This window comes from Terrapene carolina, unplaced genomic scaffold (genome assembly GCF_002925995.2).
Source record: "Terrapene carolina triunguis isolate 2854851 unplaced genomic scaffold, T_m_triunguis-2.0 Scaffold192, whole genome shotgun sequence".
In the NCBI taxonomy this organism is placed as follows: Eukaryota; Metazoa; Chordata; order Testudines; family Emydidae; genus Terrapene; species Terrapene triunguis.
In genome coordinates this window covers 15,278,783-15,305,851 of record NW_020664543.1, presented here as the reverse complement: position 1 = coordinate 15,305,851, position 27,069 = coordinate 15,278,783, and the positions used below count along the sequence as shown (strand labels likewise).

The 27,069-nt window shown below is 42.5% G+C and overlaps 1 protein-coding gene across 3 annotated transcripts in view; it reads right to left on the bottom strand.

Moving 5' to 3' along the window:
• The window catches only part of UNK (unk zinc finger), a 58,190-nt gene extending 31,694 nt beyond the window's left edge, over window positions 1-26,496 (bottom strand). For all 3 annotated transcript variants that reach the window (XM_024214109.2, XM_024214110.2, XM_024214111.2), the window contains exons 1-3: window positions 26,342-26,496; window positions 2,664-2,873; window positions 132-308 (exon numbers count right to left, since the gene is read on the bottom strand). In XM_024214109.2, coding sequence (XP_024069877.2) covers window positions 132-308; window positions 2,664-2,873; window positions 26,342-26,439 — 485 coding nt within the window. In that variant the 5' untranslated portion in view covers window positions 26,440-26,496. The remainder of the gene's footprint in view (window positions 1-131; window positions 309-2,663; window positions 2,874-26,341) is intronic.
• Window positions 26,497-27,069: the final 573 nt, after the last annotated feature.

The following is a 27,069-nucleotide window of genomic DNA, read 5'->3' as shown; positions in this document are numbered from 1 at the left end:
TTGCTATCACTCTGATACTTAGCAGTATTTTGTTACATTTGTGTATATTCTTTGATCAGCTGACCTTCCGTTCAGGTCCAGTGATCACCCCTCCATGCACAGCCCCAATGTGAAACTCCATCCTCTGCTACCTGATGTCGTAAACAGGAGAACGTAGGTCATGAGGCCCATGAGCAAAGGCGCAGTGGAGGCCGTTCTTTGTGCAATTTCCTTTGGAGTCAGTCTCATGGATGCAGATTCCAGTTTTGTAGTAGCGCAGATGATATCTCCTCTCTGTGTCACCAGTAGTTCTATGCAAGAATGGACACCTGAGGGATAGGGGAAGAGAGCCAAATTCTGGTCACGCTCTTGTTGCTAGGGTGGACTCACCGGTATGAAAGGACATGCTGATGATGAAGACTGCTGTTGTTGTCAATTTTACCCTGCCCCTCTCTTTTATCATGCCTCACAGCATTCTTTAAATCCTAAATCTGCCACTGCATACTAGATAACAGCTTCTCTCACAGACAAACAACTGGATCCTTAAGCCTTCAGAGGCTCATTATTCTATAGACTAGTGTTTCCCAAACTTTAATAACCTGTGAACCCCTTTCACTAAAATGTTAAGTCTCGCGAACCCCCTCCTAAAAATGAATATTTCCAGGGATTTTCTCCTTTAGCTGAGTATAAATTATAAAAGCAGTGATCTTGGAAATATAAAATTTGTTTTATGACATGTTTATTACACACTATTTATTATTAATTATTATTTATCATTACAGTATTTTTATTACATTATGAAAACGGCAAGATCTCACTTTCGTAGCTTGCATCACTTTGAATAAGCCTGTTATAAGACAAGGCTCCTATGTTTCATCAAGGAGTATCAGATGTGAAAGAATGAAGGTACTTAAGAAGCCAACTCAAAGAGTTCCTCCTACACAAGCACTGAGGTCTTGAGCAGTCCAGGCAAACAACGCATGTTACAACAAAACTTAAACTTGTTCTTCATAATAATTTTAAAAACAATACTAGCTGCCTATTTAATTTTAAAAACAGCAAAAAATATCCACCCCCCTTTCCATTTCTTATAAGGACTTTTGAAGTTTAAATCTCCTCAGTGTGATAGATATGCTTGCTTTGATCTGCTTAGCTCTTGGAAGTCCAGGGGCTCCGGGCTGCTGGCCCCGGGCTGCCCGGGGTCCCTAGGGACAGCTCTTTCTGCCATTAGGGAATTTTTCCCCGAGAACCCCCTGTAACATTTCGCGAACCCCCAGGGGTTCACAAACCCCAGTTTGAGAACCACTGCTATAGACCAATGAGTGTCAGGGATCCGGAAAAGAGCAAGAACACTCTCAAGGCTTTACTGGTGTATTAGCAATGAATGAGGGACATCACACAGCACACACATTTCCTTTGCAGCTCTCCTTTCATTTAGGTTCCTAGCAGTCACCGTTTCCTGCCAATGTACTGCTCCAGGCCCCATGGGCTAAGCCAGTCCATCTATAGCTAGACAGACCCCCTCACAGGAGAGAATGGGTCAAAGGAGGAAATACAGAACACTATCATTTTAGCTGACACTTTATTTTTTTCTTTCTACTACAACTTAGTCATATCCTGAGTGGGGAAAAAATCCACAAACCTGTCACTAAGAAATGTAAAAGAACCAGAAAAATACGTGAAATTGATGTACTTGTGGGACCTATCCAAAGATATGGACCAACCAACAGCAGTAAGATGGTTTCATTCACTACTAACCTGGGCCAAATATGAATAGTGATCTGGAGGTCAAAGGCTCCATATCCTATTACCTGCCCATCCAGCACCCCACTAATGAGAGAGAATCTGAATAGAAACTGACACCACAGGTCTGGTGGATTGTTTCACTTTCTTCCACCTACCTTATCCTTTATTCAGTTAGCAGAATTTCCAGATATGTCTAACCTTTTTTGTTTATATTGCCACCATGAAACGTAACTGAAATTGCATCAGTCTATATTTTGACCACCGTCAGGATATGCTATTATTCCTCTACACTTTATCTTGTCTCTGACTCTATATTCTCTATGTTCACTCCTGCATGGCTGATGCCTGCCTTAGCACACCGCAGCAAAAATCTTCTAAAGTATCTCTCTATTCCAGTAGAACCTACCAAACAATTGATGAGGAAAAACATGGCATTCTACAGTGTTTCTCCACCTTGTGTACCTCCCATGGCTCTACTGACATATTAATGGTCACTAGGCATCAGTAAAGGGTAATTAAATTATATAATTTTAAAAGTTGAGGCTGGATGGTTCAGGGCACAGGTAAGAGGACACAGAGCTTTTCACCAGTTCAATTCCAGCTCAAGCTGATAGTGACATGAGCTAGTTTGATGTTTGCATGATGGCCATTCTCAGTCCAGTTCTCCTCAAAACTCTGCTGAAGATGCAAGGACTGAACAGGTAATGGAGACTGAACTTCTCTCTCAGTCCTAGAAGTAGTACCTCTGCTTTAGGGTTGAAATACAGAGGTTGCTCCTGCAGCTTTTACATCTGTTCTTATGTTACTCTGTATGATCTTAAATTTAAAAAACTGCTTTGCTGAAGCATCTTGTCTCTATAAACACTGGTTGGAATCAACACCTGGACTGATCCCAAGAGCTGACTGGCAGAAAGCAGGAATGAGCAGACTTTACTTACTCATCTCCTTCTGGGCAGATTCCTGTGGTCTCATCATATTTGGTACAGTAAATGTCAGGGCTGTAGTTAAAGGTGCCATCCCGACGGCGGATAGATCTGCGACGACGCTGGTTGACAAAGTGCCAATGGAAGCAAGTATAGGGCCGGTGCTGAGTGCATTTGTGCTGCACAAAAAGGGGGCACTGCTCAGTGCGGAATTCCTTCAGGTAACTGTAGGCAGAAATCAAGGAGAAGGAGATTAGAACAAGGAGACTGGTCAGAGCCCAAGTCAACTCACTCTGCAGAGCCCATGCCAAACTACACAGCATCCATCACAGGGATGCATGCTGTGTTTCCCACACCCTCCCCCATTTTAATTCTCAATAACAGATTGGAAGCTGCTGGTTTTCTGTAGCAGGGAGACATTAGTTTCCAGGCAGCTCAACTCAAACTTGGAATTCAAACATCAGCGCTAAAAGCAGTTGCGATCAACAAAGAATTTCCTATCGTATTTTTAAGTACCATTTAAAAGAGGGCTGTCTGAATGCTTAGTGAGCTAGTTAAATATTTAGTAAGCAAGCAGTATTTTTAGATACAGATCTATCTAATTCCATCCCTAACTCTGAAAGGTGTGAGTGGGAAGAGATTTTTCTTCCCTTAAAGAGATACAGTCAGGTTAAAAATCACATTAAATAAAAACACCATAAAGACAGGTTTAATGCCTCAGATTATTACAGCTGGAAGAATTTTTAAAAACAGATATATTTTTCTCCATTTGTCCTGACTGGTTACTTTTTGCTTTTCCTAAAGCTTGGACAGTGAAAATAAAACTAGTCAGTTTCACTATCTGGGTCTTTTGCATTAAGGACTCAATCCTGGTAGCTGCTGAGCACTGGGGTTGCCAATCCTCCAGGATTGTTCTGCAGTCTCCAGGAATTAAAGATTAATCTTTAACTAAAGATTATGTCATGTGATGAAACCTCCAGGAATACATCCAACCAAAATTGGTAACTCTACCGAGCAGCCTCACTTTGAAGTCTAATGGAGTTGAAGGCACTCAGCATCACACGACTGCTCCGCACTTAGCAGGATCAAACCCTTGCTAAGAAAATGTTGCAGTATTTGGACTGTAAAAAACCCAGATGATATTTAAATTATTTTTTTGAAAACAGTATAAACATTATTTTTTACAGGAGTTTTAAGGACTATTTTGTTGGATTTTTCTTCCTTTTAAGACCTACATATTTTTAAGGCCAAAACAACTTAACAGTGTCCCTTTAAAATCTCAAAGGGGTAGCCGTGTTAGTCTGGATCTGTAAACTGGATCTGGAACTGAGCCTCTGTTGGTGACATAGCAACAACTGAATCTCAAAAACAGTCAGCAGAGGATTAAAAAATGGTTTACTTTGACACAGTGATCTGACTGGGATCTGGATACAGGTTATTTCAAAATACCACATTAGTCGAAACTCAGTAGCTGTGCTAAATTTATTAGGAACATAAGAATTGCCCTATTGGGTCAGGCTCAAGAGACGTCTATCCCAATATCCTGTCTCTGACAGTGGCCAGCACCACATGCTTCACAGGAAAGTGTCTACATTAGGTCTCATTCAGGTATCTAACAATTATTGATTGTGAGGTTTAGTCACATATACACTATAAGGCAGGAAAATAAAAAAGTATTGAACTTTGTCAAGGGCTCACTCCCCTCTTACATTATTATTGTCTTTTTAATGTTGATTTTAAATAAACAGAAATGCACCACATGCTTGAAGATGAAGAAAATAATCTCAGGCTGTGTCTGTACAAGGAGAAACGTGTGTTTTTAAAATCATTAAAATATGGTGGCTAACACATTTCAAAAATAGCCTTTTCCACAACAAGGACGAGGCCTCAGAAATGCATAACATATTCCAAGCCTTTTCATTTTCAGAGGCCAGAATCTTGCTGGCAAGGAGTTTTGCAACTGAGAAAGGTGAAAGGATAATTTTGCAACTGAGAAAGGTGAAAGGCTTTCCCAACCATTCACTTCCAAATCTTTTGGCCCTATACACATTTAAGACCTGATTTTCAGAGGTGCTGAGCACCCACATATTCCATTGCCTTCTATTAGAGTTGTGGGTGCTCAATACTTCTGAAAATTGGGCTCTAGGGCTTTCTATCATGTCCAAAACCATTTTTATACACCCTTGCAAGCTAGTGTGGCTGTAACACCGAACAGAGTTATAAGTATAGACCCCATATAGTTATAAAGCAAGTCAAAAGCATTTTCAGAAACTGTGCTATGGACTACGGTTGTTTTGTTTTTAAAAAGGTCTGCTCCTCTGAGAAGAGATCCATGCCTCAACCAGGTTCGTGACAACTGTGTTGAAAAACAATTGCCTAGAAAGGCTGCGCCGTGCTTGAAAGGTTTTCTAACACAGCTATTCCTAGCACAATTTCACGCCATCGTAGGAACAAGCACTCTTTGTAAAGGGCTGACCCTTATCAAACATGTAAGTTTTAGCTTATCAAGCCCAGTTGCTGTACCATGCTAATGAGCCTTAGGGAAAAATGACTGTCCACTGATGCCTGCTCATCTGGGTTGGGAAAACCAATTATGCTAGTTATGAGAATTTGAGAAGTAACATGATCACTTAAATGCCAATACCTAGAATGCTTTTCACAGTAATACATAGCAGCACATAGCCCTTTTCATCCACAGATCTCCAAGTGCTTCACAATGGTGAAATAATATTATCCTCAATTTAAAGATTAGGAAACTGCAGCAGAGAGGCTAGGTAATATGTCCAATATCAGACGACAAGCCTGTGACAGTCAGCAATAGGGTTGCCAACTTTCTAATAGCAGAAAATCGAACACCCTTGCCCTGCCCCCGAGGCCCTGCCCCCGCTCACTCCACCCCCCCCGTCACTTGCTCTCCCCCACCCTCACTCGCTCATTTTCACCGGGTTGGGGCAGAGGGTTGGGGTACAGTAGGGGGTGAGGGCTCCAGCTGGGGGTGTGGGCTCTGGGGTGGGGCCAAGGATGAGGGGTTTGGGGTGCAGGAGAGGGCTCCGGGCTGGGGCCGAGGGGTTTGGAGTGCAGGAGGGGGCTCAGGACTGGGGCAGAGGGTTAGGGCTCAGGAGGGAGTTTGGGTGTAGGAGGGGGCTCAGGGCTGGGGCAGGGGGTTGGGGTGCAGGATCCAGGAGGGACCTCAGGGGACAGGATCCAGGCAGCTCCTGGGAAGCAGCATCACGTCCCTCGGGCTCCTAGGCAAAAGGGCCACCACGGGGGTGCCGCGCACTGCCCCTGTCCTCAGGCGCCGCCCCTGCAGCTCCCATTGGCCGTGGTTCCTGGCCAATGGGAGCTGCAGAGCCAGCGCTTGGGACAAGGGCAGCGTGCTGAGCCCCTGTGGCCGTCCCTATACCTAGGAGCTGGAGGGACATGCTGGCCACTTCCGGGAGCCCGTGGAGTCAGGTAAGGAGCCTGCCAGCCCCGCGGCAACTGGACTTTTAACGGCCTGGTCAGCAGTGCTGACCGGAGTCACCAGGGTCCCTTTTTGATCGGGTGTTCCTGAGGTGACTTTTTTGAAAAGTGCTGAACCCTCTCAACTTCCACTGAAATTAATGAGAGTTGAGGGAGCTGAGCACCTCGCAGTACTGGGCCCCAGGACCCCTGCCTTCTAGATGTAAGCTTGCTTGTGTATGAGCACTGATATTATTTTAAGATAAAGAATGGAACAGATGGAGAGGAGAGGAATTTAAACAGCTTTAGCTTAGCAGGGAAGTTTAAAAATGCATATGCTGACTAAGGAGTTCAGTCTCTGGAGTGTAGGTTGTTTCTGAACCACAGTTCAAAATTAATTGCATTTTATGATTGGCTAAGTTCCCTGGAGATGCATGTATTATAATGTAAATGAGAGATAATTACATAAGTAAATGGTTCACAAGAAAAGTGTTTAACACCTAACTGACTTCATCGGAAACTCATTCTTTAATGCTGTCTATTAAATAAATGATCTCTCACTTTCAAAGCAAGCCTTGAAAACATGTACCATTGAGCTCCATACCACGTGCATCAAATGTGTATAAACACTTCCGCAATACAGCTCAACAGAGCTAAATAAGGGCTGTCAGAATAACTCAGAAATTCCAAGATTTTCAATCACTGGTTTTGGTGCAAATTCAAAGGCTATTTTTTTTTTCAGACCAGTGGAACATTAAAAATCACTTTCTCCACAACGAAAGGTAAATTCTTCCTACAGCCATGCACTGTCTTGATCCAGGAAGCAAGATCTGGTTCCACTGTGAAAATATGAAAAACAGGCCATTCAACCAGCCCAGATGGAAACATCCACTTTGTTTTGAGGTGCTTGGAAAGACATTCTGAATTGCAGGTATTCTAGCGTGTTCTTGGGCTGCAGAAGAGATGCACATGACCACACTAGCCATGATGGAATAGCTCACAAAGCAGTCATTAGAGCACTCTTTGTCTCTGTTGAGATTCATTGCAGAGAGAATACAGTGTCAAAACAAGCCCTCATGTTATCAGAATGGTCTCTAGACAATTTCTCGGCAGAGGTGAGATAAGGAATCTCTGGAATGACCCTAAATTTAAGAACAGTTGGTCAAACTAATGGTTATTTAGTACAGGGTCAACCAAATGATGCTCCCAGGCAGTAAGAGGAAATATAGTAATGATACTTTGCATTTCTCATCTCCGATCCAATGATCTCAAGAAACTTTACAAAACCCCTTTGATGTAGGGAAGCATTATTAGCCCCATTTTACATATAAACTATCCCTATATTTATGAAACAAACAAACAAACAAATAAGACATGTGTCTATCCACTTTGCTTGCATTATCTGTGGTGTCCCTTTCTGACACCTTTTGTATTGTAAGCTCTTCAGGAAACAGACTGTTATTCTCTGTGTTTGGAAAGCATGCTGTATGCTTTTTGGGGTTTACACAATCAAAATAAATAGAACGGTAACAATGCTAACTGAGGCAAAAGGACTGCTGAGTGGGGTGTTACTGTTTACCATTCCTACCAAACACATAAAGCCACTCTTCATTTTAAACAAGCAGAAGAACAAGTAAGAGAACAATATAGATCAAGACACGGGGTCAAATTGAACCTGTTGCTGAACCAGTTGAAAGCAATATTTCAGGCTAATATAATTAGGGATGGTCTAGATAATACTATGTCCTGCCACGAGTGCAGGGGACTGGAGTAGATGATCTCTCGAGGTCCCTTCCAGTCCTATGATTCTATGAATTTGGCTAGACAGTGTAAATTAAGCCAGATTATGTTTAAAATGAACTTGGAAACCATGTTCTAGCTTAGTTTTCTGTGTAGGCTAGAACATGCTTTCTAAACTCAGTTTAAATACTTTTTTCGTTTAGTTTCCAGAGGCAAATCAAATCATGTTTATACCGAGCTAGTGTAACGCTGACAACCCGTCGGGGGATGGGATCGAACCTCGGGCCTCTGGAGCTTAGTGCATGAGTCTCTACCACATGAGCTAAAAACCAACTGGCTGTTACCTAACGTTGTATAGCAGACTTATTTTCTCTCTCTCTCTAAGTGGTCTCAGTGCCACTAGATGGGTCACAACACCACACCCAGGAGATTTGTGGGTTACACTAGCACTAGCCAGTTTTGTCTACAAGATCAATCACATCAGGGGATGTAGTTATTGCACATTTCATTATAAAATAAACAAAAAGCAAGATTTTTTAGTCACCCAGAATTTAAGGTGATAAAGTATTTGCATAGAAAGAAAATGTAACCATATTTAAATGTATTTTTGAATTATGCTAAACCTGCTTCGAGGCACAATTCAGACATAATTCAGTACTACCCACATTGCCAGACTGATGTGTTTTAACCGTGTCAGGGGCTACTGGTCCCTTAACACAAATTGTTTTGTAGAACTTTAAGAACAGTTGAGCAATCATGGTTCATGGTCTAATACAGAGGAGGGGTTAGATACTTCCCCAGCTTTAGAGAGTCCTGTGGCACCTTTAAGACTAACAGATGTATTGGAGCATAAGCTTTCGTGGGTGAATACCCACTTCATCAGACGCAGGAAATTCACCCACGAAAGCTTATGCTCCAATACATCTGTTAGTCTTAAAGGTGCCACAGGACTCTCTGTTGCTTTTTACAGATCCAGACTAACACAGCTACCCCTCTGATACTTCCCCAGCTTTGTAGTCCAATCTCACAGACTATTTGGATTAATAGATTTAGTAGAAGCACTCAGATCTATCACTTTACTCCAGGCCTGTCTCCTTCTGTCCCAACTAAAATCTCAGCCCCTCTCTCTCTCTCTGGCATCCCCTAGTGGATGTCTAGTCATTAGCTCAAACTCAACATGACTAAAACAGAGCTCTTAATCTTTCCCTCAAACTCTTTCCCCTGCCTCTTTTCTTCTATCACTCTGGCCAACACCACCATCCTGCCCATCACTCAGGCCTTTAACCGCGTCTCATCTGCTGCTTGAGTTCCTTACATCTAGGATAGGCCTAAATCTTGCCAGCTCAAAGAAATAGCCTTTCCTATACATCCACGCGAGCTAAAACCCTCATCTAGGCTCAAATCATAACATGTCTCGATTACTACACCATCTTTTCCCCTGGTTTGACAAATGCAATCTAGCCCTGTTCATATCCATTCAGAATGCTACTAACTAACATAACATTACACCTTCAATCCCAGTCAACAATATGGCCTGAAAGGACTGAATCAATCGGCAGCAGCGTATCTGTTTACCCTGTACCTGCACAACTCAAAAAGATATACACTTTCTGCATTTACAAAAATGAATGCTAACCTTAACCTTAAAAATTGCAGGCTTCATGGCTTTTCCCAACACATGCAAGTTTTTCCTCTCCACTTAGACAATATATTTTTGAGAGAATTTTGACATGTGTATTTCAAGGACATAATTAAGTTTATGGGACTACACATGTAAGGAAATTTATGCATGTGCTTAAGTATTTGCAGGACTGGGCCAAAAGCATTTGAGTGGGCACAGCGTGGAAGGAGGGAACCCAGAAGAATCTTGAGTTGTGGAGACAGGAAAAGGCCCTTAAAAGGCTAGAATTCCACATCTGAAACATCAGGCCAAAGCAGTCTTAATCTGGACACCAACAAATTCAGGCATCAAAGATTAATGGACATTTTTGAAAATTTAGGCCTTAGCCTTTGTTTCTCAGTTTCCCCCATCTGTGAATGGAGTTACTTTCCTAGCTCATAAGATTGTTGTGAGGCTTGATGTTTGTAAAGCATGCTGAGTTCCTCAGATGAAAGCCACTATAGAAATGTGAAGTATTCTCAGGGTGGACAAACAGACCCTACTGATAGGCCAGAGCTACATGGTGACATTATGAAATAGGGCTGATGGTGGAAGTAATTCAGGTACCTAGATCATCCAACAGCAAAGGGATCTTCCAGGGGAGGGGATAACAAGACTTACATCCACTCAAAGCCTTTGCTTTTAGAAAGGTGGCCATCACTGATCCTCCATTGCCCTTCGAAGGAAGTTTAAATAGAAATTTAACATCAGTGTCAGAAAAATGATAATGTTCCAGACCCCCAAGTGGTTTGGTGGGTGGCATTATGGTAAAGGCAATCCAACAGGAATGGGTTGAATCTTTTATTTTATTGTACTTTACTAGATCTTACTTCCCTTTGGTATGGTCCCCCGGTCACTAGAAAGCCACATGTGCTGAATTTCTGAATATTTACAAGATTTAAGGGTTTCTTATCGTTTTTTTGTTTTTATATCCCCAATGTTTTCTGCACAATATAAGCTTTCATTTGAAACAAAATTACATTTCTAGTCTTTCTGGTTGTAATGTTGGCTTCAAAATGTAACCAGAAAGTGTTATTGTGTCAGAGAAGGGTGAGATGTTCCCCCATTCCTCTCAACATAGCATTAAGTCTAAAGCCCAATTATGACAAATTTAAATATCAATGTTAACTATTTTGTTACTGATGTTCTTATCAGAAACATCCAGTGGGGCTGGGTACTCCATTCATTTGAAAGTATTTTCCACAGGAAGAAGGCTAAAAGACAAACTGACTTTGGCTATGTCTACACTTAAACTGCTACTGCAGCTGTACCACTGTAGCGCTTCAGTGTAGACACACATTACAGCAATGGGAGGGGTTCTCCCGTCGCTGTAGTTAATCCACCTCCCAAAAGATGGTAGCTAGGTTGATGGAAGAATTCTTTCATTGACCAAGAGCTGTCTACACCAGGGGATAGGCTGGCTTAACTACATTGCTCAGGGGTGTGGATTTAACACTCCTCTGAGTGACATAGCTGGGTTGACCTACCTTTTTAGCTTAAACCTGGCCTTTGTTTTGTTTAGCACAAACTTGGCCTTTGCTTCCTCCTAAGGAGGGACTTTCACCTGCCACTGCAAGGTAACCTTGTGTCCCAGTTTACAGGAAAAGACTTGATTATGTTTACGGTGCCCTGATTGATTATACTGAAACCTGGGTTTTGTCCCACTTTCATTATAATCTGCTGACTGGCCAAGCTCTTTCTGCCCTTTGGCTGTGTGCCTCCGCACTATACAATACTCCTCTCCCTACCTTACAGTATTACAGGATCCAGCTGTCTTAGTGCCATGCACTGCCTGCCAAATGCTACAGTATATCATGTATGAACTGGGTGTAAGAAATGAGGCATGCCAAAGCCTGGTGGAGTGATCTCAAAGCAGGGAAGTGGGCTGGTAGCGCATCAAGGCAGGTGATCCCTAAATTCCTCATTAAAGGCCTGATCCAAAGCCCTTTGACATCAACAGAAAGACTCCCACTAACTTCAGTGGGCTTTGGAGCAGGCCCTGAAGAAGGGAGGGTGTGCCAAATGTATCTGTGTTGGGACAAGGAATCAGGAAGACTGACGTGAGAAGAGTTGGAGGAATCTGGAAGTCAAAGGAGACAAGAAATCAACCTTTCAAAACTCTTCTCCTTCCCACACCATAAAAAACACAAGCCCTACCTTCCTTTCATGCACCCCCAACCCTCACCTTCCAAATCCTTTCAGTAAGGCCCCCACCCCCAAAAGTTCTTCTCTAGTCTAAAAGTCCTCCTGTACGCCTCCTAATCAAAATTCTTTCAGCACCTGCAGAGACACTAGGGAACAGAACACTAAAGAACAGAGGCTGGATCTCCTGCAATATTGTGATACCAGAGAGAAAGCCTGGCCATTAGATAATTATTTGAATAATCCTTGCTAAGACACTGTCTACAAAAATTAGGGCAAGAATGAGATCTACAGTGTTGTCAGTTACAGAGCGCCTCAGCTACACAGGGTTTTTTGCACCAGTGTGGTTGGTTATACTGGGAAAAACCTCTAGTGTAGACTAGCATGAGAAGTGCAGCATAAAAAGTGACTTGCACTGATGCAATTTACCTTAGTTTGAAACCAAGTGTTTTTATAGTGCAAACTGGTATTAAAATAGAGGCTACAGGGCCAACAGAGCTGAAAGCCAAATGACAATAAGTTTTTGGCAAAAATCTTGCTAGCTTTCATCATGATTTGAAGGAAAGTCCTGTGCAGATTTTGCCAGTATTCTCCCTCAATTTCTACTGCTCATAGACACAGCATCACTGTTTTCTTTCTCATATTCCTCTGTGGCCTCACTGCAACAGGCATGTTAGTTCTTAATTGGTGCAAAAGTGTTGGCAGGGAGACATTACACACAACAATCTTGCTGAAACAGTTACAGTCTTGCAAGAAAATCTATTTTTGGACTCCCCCAAATCTGAATATAGTGGTACTTTCCCATACAACCAACCAGAGTTAGCCAGCCAGACCTTTCCATTTTGCACCAGACCAGGAACTGCCTTTGAATTCTCCCTCTTCCACACATCTGCCTTACACAAAATACAAATGTCTCCTTTCTCACTGAAGTATATAAGCATTATCCAATTTTCTTCCCCATAGGGGAAGATAGGGACAGTTTTGAAACCCTTGAAAAGATTATACAGCATTTAAACTAAAAGAAAATGAAATGGATCAATGTTATGAAAACAGGAGGCAAACTGTGAATGCAGGATGGGAGGGGGAAGAAGTATGAGAAAAGAGAGTCTATTGAGCTTGCATCTGTCAAGATGACAGCCTTCACATGCCTCAGTATCTTCTTTATCACCTAAATAAATTGAACCACCAACTGAAAAGAGGTCACACTGCAAACAGTGCTATGTGATTTCAGAGCTGTTATATTTCCCCTCCTCCATCAGCTCTTGACAATACTGCCAGTCTAAGGGCAAACAAAGAAGGGTAAAAGTTGAGGGGATTTATTAGAGGCTTGTGGATTTTTTGTAAAGTGTTCACATATTTCCATACACTTACTTGCCAATTGCCACAGTATATTGAGAATATGCTGTATGTCTTAACGATTTAAAAAATGACCTTCATAAATCTTTTTTTTTTAATGTAGCATATTGTATGTCAGTGCAGAGAATGCTTAACAGTCTCCCCACCAAATCCAACCACAGTTCATCGCTGGAGGCATGGGGTAGGAAAGTTTGAGAACCACTGGTCTATACTGAAAAAGAAAAAAAACCCCAAAACCCTAAAAAAATGTGCCAAACCGTTACAGGAAGACAGCCACATGCCAACAAAAGCCATTGGCAAGGACAAAACACTGTTAGCTTCCTTTGTTACTAGCCAAGTACTGATCATATTTTGTGGGGGCACAAATCATGTTCACAGCTAAGCATCCTACCAAGCTTTATATTAATGGGCAAAAAAGATGTGGTTTTCAATCATGCTATGCTAACTCAATTGAAAACCACACTTATTTTTCCCATAAACACAGGCCTGGCTGGCTAAACTTGGGTTAAAGTTGCACTGAAGTCAGGGCCTATAGGGTACCAACGGAAAAAGATTCGTGTTCACAGTGTACACCTTCTATAGGCCTGGCCTTCATACAAAGTTGCACTGGTTTAACTGCACAATTTTAAACCAACTTAGTTAAAATTGGTGCAACTTTGTGTGTGGGCATTCTAAAATTTATTTAAATCTAACATATTGATTAAGCTTGAAAGTTACATGGCCAAGCATCAATATAATAATTTTTATACAGATCTAAGAGTGTTTTCGCAAGTGTTTGCCCTGTTTTAACTATACCAGTTTAACTAAACCAGTGCATGTCTGTGCATAGATTAGCCCATAGCTGCAATGTTATATTTCGGAACAGAAGTGTCTTTAAAAGCAGTTGTGCACAAGCCAAAACCCCACATGTAGTCTGCCTTTAGGTTTCTTTGGGTTTAACTTATTTTGCCCAATCTAGACATGTCTGAATACATATTAATTAACATGATTCTAAGTACAACTTGGCACCTAATTTAGGTAGGGCACATAATGTTTTTAAATTAGTTAGTTGGTTGTGGCCAACCCTAGCTAACATGTTTTTAAACATGACTTGACCTATCTACAACAAAAGCAAAGTTATGCTTAAAATAACATTAGTTACCATGTTTTCAAATATGACTTATTTACCCAATCTAGAGGAACTTGTTGTTTGCTTGCTGGTTGGCCCTCACTTTAGACTGCAGAACATTTAGTTGAAAAAGCTTTCCAAATGTCACCTGATGCTTTGGGTCCCTTTTGAGCCTATGAACTGGACAGTAAGGCCTGGTTTACACTAGAAAATTAGGTCATCTTAGTTATGTCAGTTGGGATCTGAAAAATCCATACTCCGGCCCAGTACAGTTAAACCAACCTAAGTCCAGTACCAGGTGGATGGAAAAATTCTTACATTGACCTAGCTACTGCCTCTTGGAGAAGTGGATTACCTACGCTGACGGGAGAGCGCCTCCCATCAGTGTAGGTAGTGGTTACACTGAAGTGCTACAGCAGTCCAGCTGCAGTGGCGCAGCTGTGTTGCTGTAGCGTTTTAAGTGTTGACAAGCCCTCGCTACAGCAACGGGAAGGATTCTCTGGTCTGCAAAGGTAATCTACCTTGCTGAGGGGGGTAGTTAGGCTGATGGAAGAATTCTTCTGTCAACCTAGCACTGTCTATATGGGGACTTAAATTGGCTTAATTACATCTCTCAGAGGTGTAAGAGACGTAGCTATGCCAATGTAAATTTTCAGTGTAGACCAGCTCTTGGTGAAAACCAGGCCAATACTGAAGACATCGCCTCTAGTTGAGGTCTGAATGGCACCTGTTCATTTCAATGATGGGTAAACTCTGAAACTTAATCATGAACATTTTATCTATCTAGAGCAGGGGTCGGCAACGTTTGGCACGCGGTTTGCCGGGCCAGTTTATTTACCTGCTGACGCGGCAGGTTCGGCCGATCGCAGCCCCCACTGGCCGCGGTTTGCCGTCCTGGGCCAATGGGGGCGGCAGGAAGCCACGGCCAGCACATCCCTCGCCCATGCCGCTTCTCACCACCCCCACTGGCCCGGGACGGCGAACCGCGGCGAGTGGGGGCCGCGATCGGCCAAACCTGCCGCCTCAGCAGGTAAATAAACTGGCCCGGCCCATCAGGGTGCTTACCCTGGCGAGCCGCGTGCCAAACGTTGCCGACCCCTGATCTAGAGTTTATCCCTTGCTTATCATCATGATATCTGAACACCAGTTTATATGTCAACATCATTAACTATTTTACTACTGATTATTTAGCAGAAATATCCAGCTAACATGCTTCTCTAGTGTGGTTATTAAAGGTATGTTTACACTGGACTATTTTTTACCTCGAGTTAATTGGATGCAGACTACAGATGTTTGTTCTTTCCCTAAATATTTGTAGGAGGGGAGGGATAGCTCAGTGGTTTGAGCATTGGCCTGCTAAACCCAGGATTGTGAATTCAATCCTTGAGGGGGCCACTTAGGGATCTGGGGCAAAATTGGTCCTGCTAGTGAAGGCAGGGGGCTGGACTCGATGACCTTTCAGCTCTATGAGATAGGTATATCTCCATATATTATTATTATCAAACATGTGGGGAGTGCCTACAGGCCTTTATAAACATATTACCGGTTAACTTCAGGTACTTAGTCAATTTGCTCAAGGCAAAAAGGTCTAGTAAAGACCAGATGAAAAAGACCATATAGGTCTGTGTTGTGCAAATCATGATCTCTGGTTCCAATATATCTTTCTACACAGCAATTCTACCACTGTTGGTCTAGCACCAACATAGCTGGCATAGGCTAGGCACAAGTGTGTTAATCACTATGTCAACTTCTTCTGCTTTCCAGAAGTTCCAAAGCTTAGCATCCTATATGTGGGAATTTACAGAGAACACCTCAAATAAATATTGTTTTCAGATACTTATAACTGAGTTGTGGCAAAGCACAGACTGGTATTCAGCTACAAACTATTTTACAGGCATTTACTGTAAGTAGACCAACCTTTCTCACTCTCTAATTTACCAACAAATTCTTAAGAAATACAAGACCAATAATCATCCCTATGATGAACAGACAAAGAATCTTCAAGATTATTTTGGCCAGTGATTCAGAGACTCTCTCCCAAACAAGATAGATAGATAGATAGACTTGTAAATTGTTTGCAGACCTATACTCAACTGAACCAGAAAAGGAGGACAAAAACTCCACAAGAAATGATTGATTTACAATGCTCCAATTCTGTCTAACCCAAGTTTTGTGAATGAAATGTATTCATTTGTTTCTTTGCCTGCTGAATGTCAGTTTTGTAGTAGCTTCTTTGGATGGGTATACAGTTGTGAACAGATCTTTTCTACTGTGAATTTCAATCAAAACACTGTGATTACCTATCAGATATGAACCTGCATTTTGTATCACACATAGCCAACACAAAGGTAAAGCCAGACATCAATAAGCTGGTTTTAGAGAAGCAGTGCCAGTCTTTCAATTGATATTCCTTTCCCTGCAACCCACAAATCATACTTTGTGTTTTTATAAAGCACAGTGGACACTTTCAGCACTCGATAACAAAAGTGTGCCTTTATTTCAGATTAAAATTGTATATCAATGTATATGCAAATTAGGTGTGGCCCTCATGATCACTGAAAGTTGCCTGGGTGGTATCTTATGCTGCAAAGATTGTGTACCACTGCTCTAGAGTGTTCACCCATGGTTTATTTCACTGTTGTGATGGTAATTCTTACCGATATCTCACAGTCCTTTGAATGTTGCAAGAAAAGCCAGCTCTCTTAGTGTATGGATATGGATTGATGGACAGCCTTCTTTAGTATGTAATATAACTGGATCAAAAAGAAAAAGACCCAACCAGTAAAATAATCTTGACTTCATAATTAATTCAGATTCTTTTGTAATTAATCATCAGGTACTATCTTGGGAATCTATTCTCCCCTCTGTATGTGTGTAATACCTATTGACCTTAATGGGAGTTATGGGCACAAAAGGACTGAAAAATAAACCCATTAATTATAATCTTAATAAACCAGTGAGCTGTACAAAATGTTGTTAGTAGTTTTGCTCATCACGATACCAAGGGCTGGCCCTAGATTTTTGCAGGGATCTAGGAAGCTCCTTCCTGACACTTGTGTAGGTTCCCATCCTCCAGGTACTGGTAAAAAGCGCATTCTATTCAATGTTTTTTGGTGGTCTGTGACTTTTTTCAAAAAGGTTAAAACTAGGCCACTTTGCTGTTGCTCAGCAAACCAATACTTTTACCTGCACCATTGTGGTCCAGATTTCTTCTTTTTAAAAAACAAATTAAGACTAGAGCTCTTATTGTTGCAAAAATTAGAAATGTGAACCAAGTACAAATTTGTTAGTCTCTAAGGTGCCACAAGTACTCCTGTTCTTTCTTCTAAGTACAAGTGAGGCAGTGATGTCTGCAGAAGACAGCTTGAAACCACAGCTCTAAGAAAAGTGTAAATTGCTCCTTTTCATTTCAAGGGGATGTTAACTCTGACTGTGATACTTTAAATGTCAACAGTGTTAACTATTTTAAGACTGTTCAACGTACACAAAGAAAGTTTGGGAAAGTACCAGACTGTAGCAACCTCCCCACCTCTCCTGATACCTGAAAACAAAAACAAGTTCCTAAGAAGGGAACAGGGCAAGGCAGTTAGGAAATTCCATGTCTTCCATAGCCTGCTAGCACAGGATAGGAATCAGACATTAACTCAGATTGGGACTAGAGGATGGAGTTCTAGTTGATGGGATCTGTGCATGTGAAGCAGGAGCAGGACTGCATGGAGCATTTTGTGAATACATGCACCTGAAGCACTACAGATTGGGGTGCCAATGGTTTCAATGTGACTTGGATGACAATATGTCCTTTTATATACAACTGTGCATTAGAAAATTAATTTAAAGAAATTATTTGAACATTATTACTCCAATTGGCAAGAACTCCTTTAAATATCTGCCCTATGGCTTTCTATAACTTTGCATACATATTCCAGCTAGTTTCTTTGAAAATTTTAATTTATGAAGCTACTATTACATGCCCACATAAAATTGCTTTTGGGAAGCTATTCTTGAAAAGATTTTGCATTGCCTAGGATTAAAAACTGGTCAGGTTAAGTCATAGTTCTATAAAGAGAAACATTCTGACTGAGAAGTTAGTTGATGCCATACTTAGAACGAAGAGCAGATTGAAGATTTATCAAGTTTTCTAAAATGCTGGGGGGGAAACGTTTGCTGGAGAGATACACACACAATTCAGAATGAGCAAAACTTTATAATAAAAGTTGGCCTTCACTCTACAAGGGGTATATAAGAAGAGTAAATACTAGAGCCGGTCAGAAAAACTTTGATAGAACCATTTTCATCTCAATACACAGTTCTGTTGAAACTGAAAAGCTTCTTGAAATCAAGCCTATTTTGCTGGAATTTAATTTTGGAAGAAAACCGAAAACAAAAGTCCTGGCAATGTCAAAAAGTCCTGTTTTGACATTTTTAAAATGAAATATTTTTTTTTTTGGAGTTTCAAAACAACTTTTTGTTTCTAATTTTTACTTTTGCATTATGTAATAGAAAAGTTAAAAAAAAAAAAAAAGGAAATAGAACTGAAACGCAGTATTTTAATTTTGTCAAAACGTTTTGAACAACCCAAAACAATTATTATTTCCCCCAGAATGTTCCTTCATGGAGAATTTAAAAAATTTCAGTTTTCATTCCTATTCGGGATGAAGCCAAATGTAAAAATCTTGAAATCCTTCCTGAAATGGAACTTCCGTCATCTGCACAGCACTAGTTCACATCCTACACAACAGTCACCATGATGTGAACTCTCTGACAATTTTCAGATGTTGACATGACTTCCACAAGGACAAAATTGATCAGTCAATCTTCTGAAAACTATAGTCTTCCAAACAAAGGCCCCAATCACATATTGTGATTAAAGACAATGGAGCTGCGTACAAGTACAACATAAATCAATGGAGCTCACCAAGACACAGAAGTTCCCCTGCATCAGGGGTTCCCAACTTGGTTCGCGGCTTGTTCAGGGTAAGCCCCTGGCAGGCCGCGAGACGCTTTGTTTACCTGACCGTCCGCAGGTACAGCCACTCGCAGCTTCCAGTGGCTGTGGTGCACCGTTCCTGGCCAAAGCGGTGGTGCCGCTTCCCGCAGCTCCCATTGGCCAGGAACGGCGAACCGCAGACACTGGGAGCTGCAAGCGGCCGTACCTGCAGACGCTCAGGTAAACAAAGCATCTCGCGGCCAGCCAGGGGCTTACCCTGATCAAGCCGCGAACCAAGTTTGGGAACCCCTGCCCTGCATGGAGCCCTACTGACTTCAATCCCAATGCAGGATCAAGAAGGCCTAAAACATTAAACATCCTCCCACCCCAAAAACAAACAAACCCAAACCATCTAATTATATTTAAAGTCTGTGAGTATATGGTCAAGAGACTACTGGTTTCCAGCTTGTCTCTGTAACCATTTTCTATAGTAAACATACATTGTGAATGCTGCATTTCTTGCAACTGCTCCAGTACTTCACATTTTCACCTCTCTGTTACTGTTCACATGTCCTAATAACAATACATGATGGAATTGCTTTCAAGGAGGTTCAGTCAGCCAATAAACCAGCCTGTACTTGCCCAATAATGTAAACAGACATTTACAGACAACACAATACAGCAGAGTGTGGTGGTTCCTTGTTTTAAATTTTATAACGATCGGCATTTTGGTTTCTTCCAGGTATCTCAAGAGTTATTAGTGAGCTGCAAGCTGTCTTTAAAATGTACCTGTCTCTTTTTAAATATGGCCAAATTCTGCTGTGACACAAGCGTAAATCCAGGGTAAATGTATTGATTTAAAGGGAGTAACCAGTGTAACAGAGCTGAATTAGGCCAATCATTTATTATTTTTAGAGATCTGTTTAAGAGTATAAAAGGTAACTTTTGAAAAAAATAAAATTAAACAATTTTAAACAAACTGCTTGTAAGTAAAAAACATTTCTGGTCATACTGAAAGGATGACTTAAAAAAACTAGACCCATTTATAGGATAACACTAAAGGGTGTGAAGTCTATTGTAGCTAATAACTTCACTGAAAGTATAAATCTAACGCACTGCTGATTTTTAATCATATTTCCAGAAACAGACAGTTTATGCATATAAAGTCTGAACTATTTATACAGCATGTTCACCTTGTCATCTCTGCCCAATGATAAGAGTCGTGGTTTTAAATCTTAAGGGCTCAGGCACCGCAAACACTTCAGACTTTTTTTCAAAAACTTATTTCAACGGTATGCTTGTAAAAAAATGAAAATGTGATTATTTATGAGTAAGAATTTAAACATAAGATTGTTTGCCAAACTGTTCAAAGGAATTCCAAACCCACATAAAAATAGTGGGATCAGATTTTTTATTATGATATAATATTTATATAGCAGTAGCACCGATTGGGAACCCATTGTGCTAGGCACTGTGCAAATACATGGAAAAGCACGTAGCTTGTCTTGACTCCAAAGTTAACTAGAGTTATAAATCAATGTTGCACCTAACTGAACTCCCATCCACATACAAAACCCCTTAACTCAAGTGCAGTGATGCTTTTAACGTAAGTTTACTATGAACTGGGCCAGGAGGCGTGTATAAGATAAAGCTTGTGTGTGTACAAGGCATCAGCTTCTCACACAACCACTATGCACAATGGATGCAGGCTAGCACTACTTGAGTGGTGCTAGTTATCCAGTGCCTTCCCCCAATTCTCTTGTGAGCCCAAGAAGGGCAGACTAGTTCTCCCACAATACACTGCAAAACAATTCACAGTGCAGTCAGCTTACTTAGTGCTAAGAAACATGGGATATGCTCCCAGAAATCTTAGTGTCACTCACAAGTGAGTGCAGACCCAGTATAGACAGAGCAGCTTGTCCATGGCACAAAATAACACAGCAGTGTTATTTTACAATGTTGCACTTGATCAAGAACATAAGAATGGCCGTACTGGGTCAGACCGAAGGTCCATCTAGCCCAGTATCCTATCTACCAACAGTGGCCAATGCCAGGTGCCCCAGAGGGAGTGAACCCAACAAGCAATGATCAAGTGATCTCTCTCCTGCCATCCATCACCACCCTCTGACAAACAGAGGCTAGGGACATCCTTCCTTACCCATCCTGGCTAATAGCCATTAATGGACTTAACTGGATAAACGCATGGAGATTCTCTTTTAAACACTGTTATAGTCCTAGCCTTCACAACCTGCTCAGGCAAGGAGTTCCACAAGTTGACTGTGCGCTCTGTGAAGAAGAACTTCCTTTTATTTGTTTTAAACCTGCTGCCCATTAATTTCATTTGGTGGCCCCTAGTTCTTGTATTATGGGAACAAGTAAATAACTTTTCCTTATTTACTTTCTCTACATCACTCATGATTTTATATACCTCTATCATATCCCCCCTTAGTCTCCTCTTTTCCAAGCTGAAAAGTCCTAGCCTCTTTAATCTCTCCTCGTATAAGGACCCATTCCAAACCCCTAATCATTTTAGTTGCCCTTCTCTGAACCTTTTCTAATGCCAGTACAGTAACGCCTCACTTAACATTGTAGTTATATTCCTGAAAAATGCAACTTTAAGTGAAACGATGTTAAGCGAATCCAATTTCCCCATAAGAATTAATGTAAATAGGAGGGGTTAGGTTCCAGGGCAGCTTTCCCTACTCTGCAAGCACCGGGGCGGGGGTTCAACCCTCAGCCTGCTCACTCCACCCCTTCCCCCAAGTCCCCACCCTTGACCCGCCTCTTCTCCCCCCACACCTCCTCCCCCTTTACTTCGCAGGCTGCGTCCTGGCTCCTCTCCTCTCTAAACGCCGCAAGCCAGCTGGCTTGCGGCGTTTGGGAGGCAGGGGAGGGAGGGGGAGCCTGCGCGCTGAGTCCTCGCTCTTCCCCCCTCCCTCCAAAATGCCGCAAGCCAGCTGATTGCTGCGGGCAGCAGGCGGGGGGAGAAGGGGGAAGATGCTGATCCGTGGGGTCTGCCGGTGGGCAGGAGGCGCTGGCGGGGGGGCGGGGAGGCTGCCAGCTATGGAGAAAGCAGGCGGCCAAACAACGTAAGAGTGGAGCACTGCACAACTTTAAATGAGTATGTTCCCTAATTGATCAGCAATGAAACAACATTAAGCGGGACGACTTAAAGTGAGGAGTTACTGTATATCTTTTTTGAGATGAGGAGACCACATCTGTATGCAATATTCAAGATGTGGGCATACCATGGATTTATATAAGAGCAATAAGATACTCTCCGTCTTATTTTCTGTCCCCTTTTTAATGATTCCTAAGGCTAACTTGAAAGGAGTAACTCAAGTGTAGATAATGTGCACTAACTCTGCAGTGAAAATATACGGACAATCTATGCCCCAAAGGGTTTATAACTCAGCTAGAACATATTCAGATCATCTGCACCTGAACCAAGGTGTTCTCTTGGGGGAGTAGGACTGGAAAAGGGGTTACTGTTCAAAATAAATGTGAGCACACTAGGATGGATTCATTCATGAGTCTCATCAAATCTCACTCACATCTGAATGTTTGGCTTTCTGCAAAGTTCTCAAAAGATCTAACACTCAGGTGAGAACATGTGCCAAAGAAAGTATCACTCCAGTTTCACTTTTCTGGACTTCACAAGAAGGATAAACAAGTCCACAACCCTTATCACACAGTTAAAAAGAGCTCAATAACATCCACATGGATTAGGCTGACTAAGTCAAAACAAAATCTTCACTACATGACAATTGGTTTTCTAAGGCAATTGATCACTTGCTTTAGTTTCTTCAAACTCAACCTCTATTCTGATTTGCAGATTGTGGGTACCTAAGATGATAACTATACCAGTTAAACATAAGAAACAATGTGAAATAATGCAAAACAAACAGGAGGTTTGGCAGAACACATGAAAAGTATTTTTCCCTTCTGCTAATGGGAATCTAAAGCCAGACCAACAAAGATGTTAAATGAAACACTTCATTGAAACAACACATCCAGCCAGCCAGCCAGCAGAAACCTGAAGACTGGTTTGGGTATCTTAATGACATCACTGTGCTCTTGCAATTAAAGCAGTATCACAAGGAACCATCATACATGGTGACAGCTAATGCAATAAATCCAGAGAGAACTTAAAAACAGTGGGGGTACTTATAAAATTGCTATTCATCTGAATTCTGCAATTTCCAAAATTCAGAGATTTGAATAAAAAAATAAATCCCCAGGGGAAAAACATGAGATCTCTCACTCAAATAAAGAATGTTGGCACACATAACAATGTACTTCATTTCCAGCTATGTGTTACAATTGCCACTAATGTCAAAGCTAAGATTTTATAAGGCTCTTGGTCAACTAACAAAAGGAGCAGAACAAAAGGTGCGTATTAGCAACAACTGTTGTTTCATGTTTCCTTTTGCTGTTGTTCTAGAGCAAATAAAAAGGACCTTCAGTCCAGATATAAAACCACAGTTCAAAGTAAATTAGATTACATATCAATATTGCCAACAATTGAGAAAATACCAATGAGGAAATCGGAACATTTCCTAATAAACGCAACCAAAATTCTTTAAGACAGAGATTTCCTGTATTGCCCCTGTTCCCAGAGGACAGCACAGGATGTGGATAATTAATTCTATTTTAATTTACAATTTGTGATCATAACATCCTTTTACTGAAACAAAACCAAAAAGAACAAAAAAAGTAAAATGAGATATTTAAATTTTATAGCATGGTCACATAAGAAAGAGCAACCAAAATAGGTTCCCATATATTATAAAAAGAGTTTATGACGTGATGTGCTCTAGTTCATAAATTTTCAAACTTCTTATAGTAAGAATCACATCTTAAGAGGTAGTTTCACACACACTTCCCTTCTCATCCTGCAGGTCACCGCAACATTCCTGTGGCAACTACAGCAATTGCTTTCATGGATAGATAGAAGTATTTTTAGCTGCCTTTTATGCAACTGTTTTTGTCCTCTTTGAAAAAAGTAAATCACACAAATTTTGCTCTATTTTGTTGTTTCCATTCCCCTTCCCCATTTTTCTTGGTCCCCTTCTCCTCTCCCCTCCAATTTTCCTGTTGCCTGGTTTCTCTTCCACTGCACGTGATTTCTTGCTGCTTGGTTCCCTTTTCCCCTACTTTTGTGGGTATGCTTAAGAACCATGTGGTCTGCTTCTCCCCATGCGATATTAGACATAACCGTCTATCTACCTAATTTCTTTTTCATGTGGACATTCCCCTCCCACTCATGACTGATAGCTTCACTCCCACTGGTGACCTCCAGTCCCCAAGGACAGCTCCTGTTTCCTCTCCTCCACCTTTGTAGCAGTGGTCCTAATAGAGAGAGCTAAGCTAGATTCTCCTCATTTGCAGTAGAGTCAAAGGATTCTAAAATCTACATCTGTTGAAGTGGCTGGTAATATGGAGAGCCAGAACAATATGGCCAAGCAGCTCTCTGCAAAACACCAGCAAGTGCCCTTCAGACTACAGTTGGGAAATTGAGATTAGTGGTTACTAGAAGTGACTGTGAGTTAGGACTCCTAAATTCTATTCCCAGATCTGCTACAGATTGACTTTGTGATTTCTTGCAGGCAGATTACTTAACCCTGGTATGCCTAAATTTACTCCCCTGTAACAGGCATGAGTGTTGTGTGATTCAGTGCTTGTAAAACACATTAGGTTCACTGGATGAAAGGAACTATGGAAATGCAAACTATTATTTTCTAGCAAGAAAAAGTCCACCAATACACACACTAGTGATATGGGTAATTTGTTCTGCTGATTTTTCCTTCTAGGGGCCGACACACCCTAAAGAGAAGGGTGACACAATTCAGGGATATTTTCTTCACAGGGCACAGTTCCAGTCTAATATTTTTATAGGAGGTCCAAGAACTGACAGTTATTTCTACCCCCATAGCCCCTATCACCAACCCTCCCCTCACCGATGCTCCCACCACTCAACCCTTCCATCTTCTTCCTATATAAAAAAGAAAAATGAACTTTATTGCCACTGCTTCCAACCTGAATACTTCAACTGCCAAGGAGACACCACTGACATGGAGCACTGAACAACACACTCTAATGATATTTTTATATTCTTGGGGAAGACATGCTCCAGCAATAATTCCCTCATGGAGAAACAAGCTCTAGTGAGGGATGCTACACACACTAGCAATATTTCTTTTATGGAGGAGTCATCCTTCAGTGTAATGGGAGGGGGGGCACGGAAGAGTAACATGCTCTGCAATAGCTCCTTCAAAAGGAGACACTTGTGTAACATTTGCCACATATGGTTGGGGCTGTGACACACTAGTGATATTTCCCATATGTGCACGTGCAAAATATTCAAGTCATAGTTCCTTCGGGGCATGCGGGTGAGATATGTTCTAGTGAGGAATTCCCCACGTGACGCATTCTAGTAAGATTTCCCTTAGGAGTATGTGCGTGCAACATGGCCTTCCGGTATTTCCATAGAGAGGTGACAGTTCTCTGATGGGGGTGGGAGCCTAGACCCTCTTAATGTTTTCCTCATGGGTGTGTGAGAAAACCCCTAGTGATGATGTCTCCTTCACGGGTCCATATGTGAATGTATGACCTGCCCTGGGGGCATGTCCCTAGTTGGTGGGCATGTGATCTGTCCAAGCATTATTTGTCATGAATGTGTTTGTGAGGCAGGGGAGGCACAACACGTGGATGGACATGCTCAACATAGCAGCCACCCACACCAAGGATGGGGGTGAAAGGCTGATGTGCTTTGGCCCTAGGACCAACACACCCTCCTGAGATGGGGGGAAGGGCAATGTATTCCAGTTAGGGCAGATGCACCCAGCCAAGAGACACTAGGAGGTGGGGGGAAGGAAGCAGATTCAAAATGGGGGTGACCCACCCTTCTGCTAAGGGTGACACACTCTGCAACAACATCCCCACCATATGGAAAGGAGCCAGGCAGCCTCACTGGGGGGGACACCCTGATAAAGGGGGGTTCAAAGGAGACACCCCAAAGGCACCCCGGGGGCAAAGCTAGTGGGGGGGGGAGAGCTGAGGCCCCAGTGCATCATGGTCAGTGCGTGTGGGTGTGTGCGCGTGGGGGTAAGGTGAGTCACTTCAGTACCTGCCCCGCCCCCTCCCCTAAGGCGGGATCCCACCGGCCCGCGCCGGCCACGGCCGGTTCCAGCCGGTGCCGGGCGGGCGGTTGGTCTCCGTGCGCGCGTGCCGCACGCTGCCCGCTGACGTCAGGCGTGTGTGGCGCGCGGGCGGGCGCCGGGCGGAGGGCGGCGGCGGCGGGTGTTCTCGCTACGTACGTGTAGTGCTGCGGTTTCTCGGGCTGCGCCTGCAGCGCGCTGGCGGGGGCCGCCGGCCCGGCCGCAGGGGGGCCGCTCGCCACTGGGCCCTTCGACATGTTCCTGCCTTCCGCTCCCTCCGCCGCCGCTACCGCCGAGGAGACTTTATTATTCACTCTGCGCGGTCCGCACGGAGACCGCAATGCGCAGGCGCCGCCGCCGCCATTACCGCCCCGGTTCGCAAAGCATGATGGGATTTGTAGTCCGGGCGCTCGCGCAAACTCCACCAACTCGGGACACAGCTTGGCGGGGCTTCCGGCCTGTAGAACTACAACTCCCAGGGGCACGGTGTGGACGTTGCCCCGGACTTACTTCAGCGCGGGGCCTGATGGAAGTTGTAGTTCAGCTGCCCCTCGGAAACCTAGCTATGCACCTCCTGGAGGCAGGGGAAAGAGCTGGTAGTTCATTGAGGACATGGAAGTACTGCGGCTTAAGTAGGGTGCATACACCAGCGAGTCAGACCTGTAACCACAGCTCAGATAAGAGAGGGTTATGGTTAGACTTGGAAAGATCATTGTTAAATGTTGACTTCACCGTGCACACCCACCCACCCAAACCAGGGAAAAATATTTTCATCAATAATAAAAATTTATAGATAGGCAAAGTAAGAAAATGCTGCTCGAGGGTTTGATTCAAGGCTATTTACAGTGTATATTTTCACATGTGATGTTGACAACTTGTTTTAATTT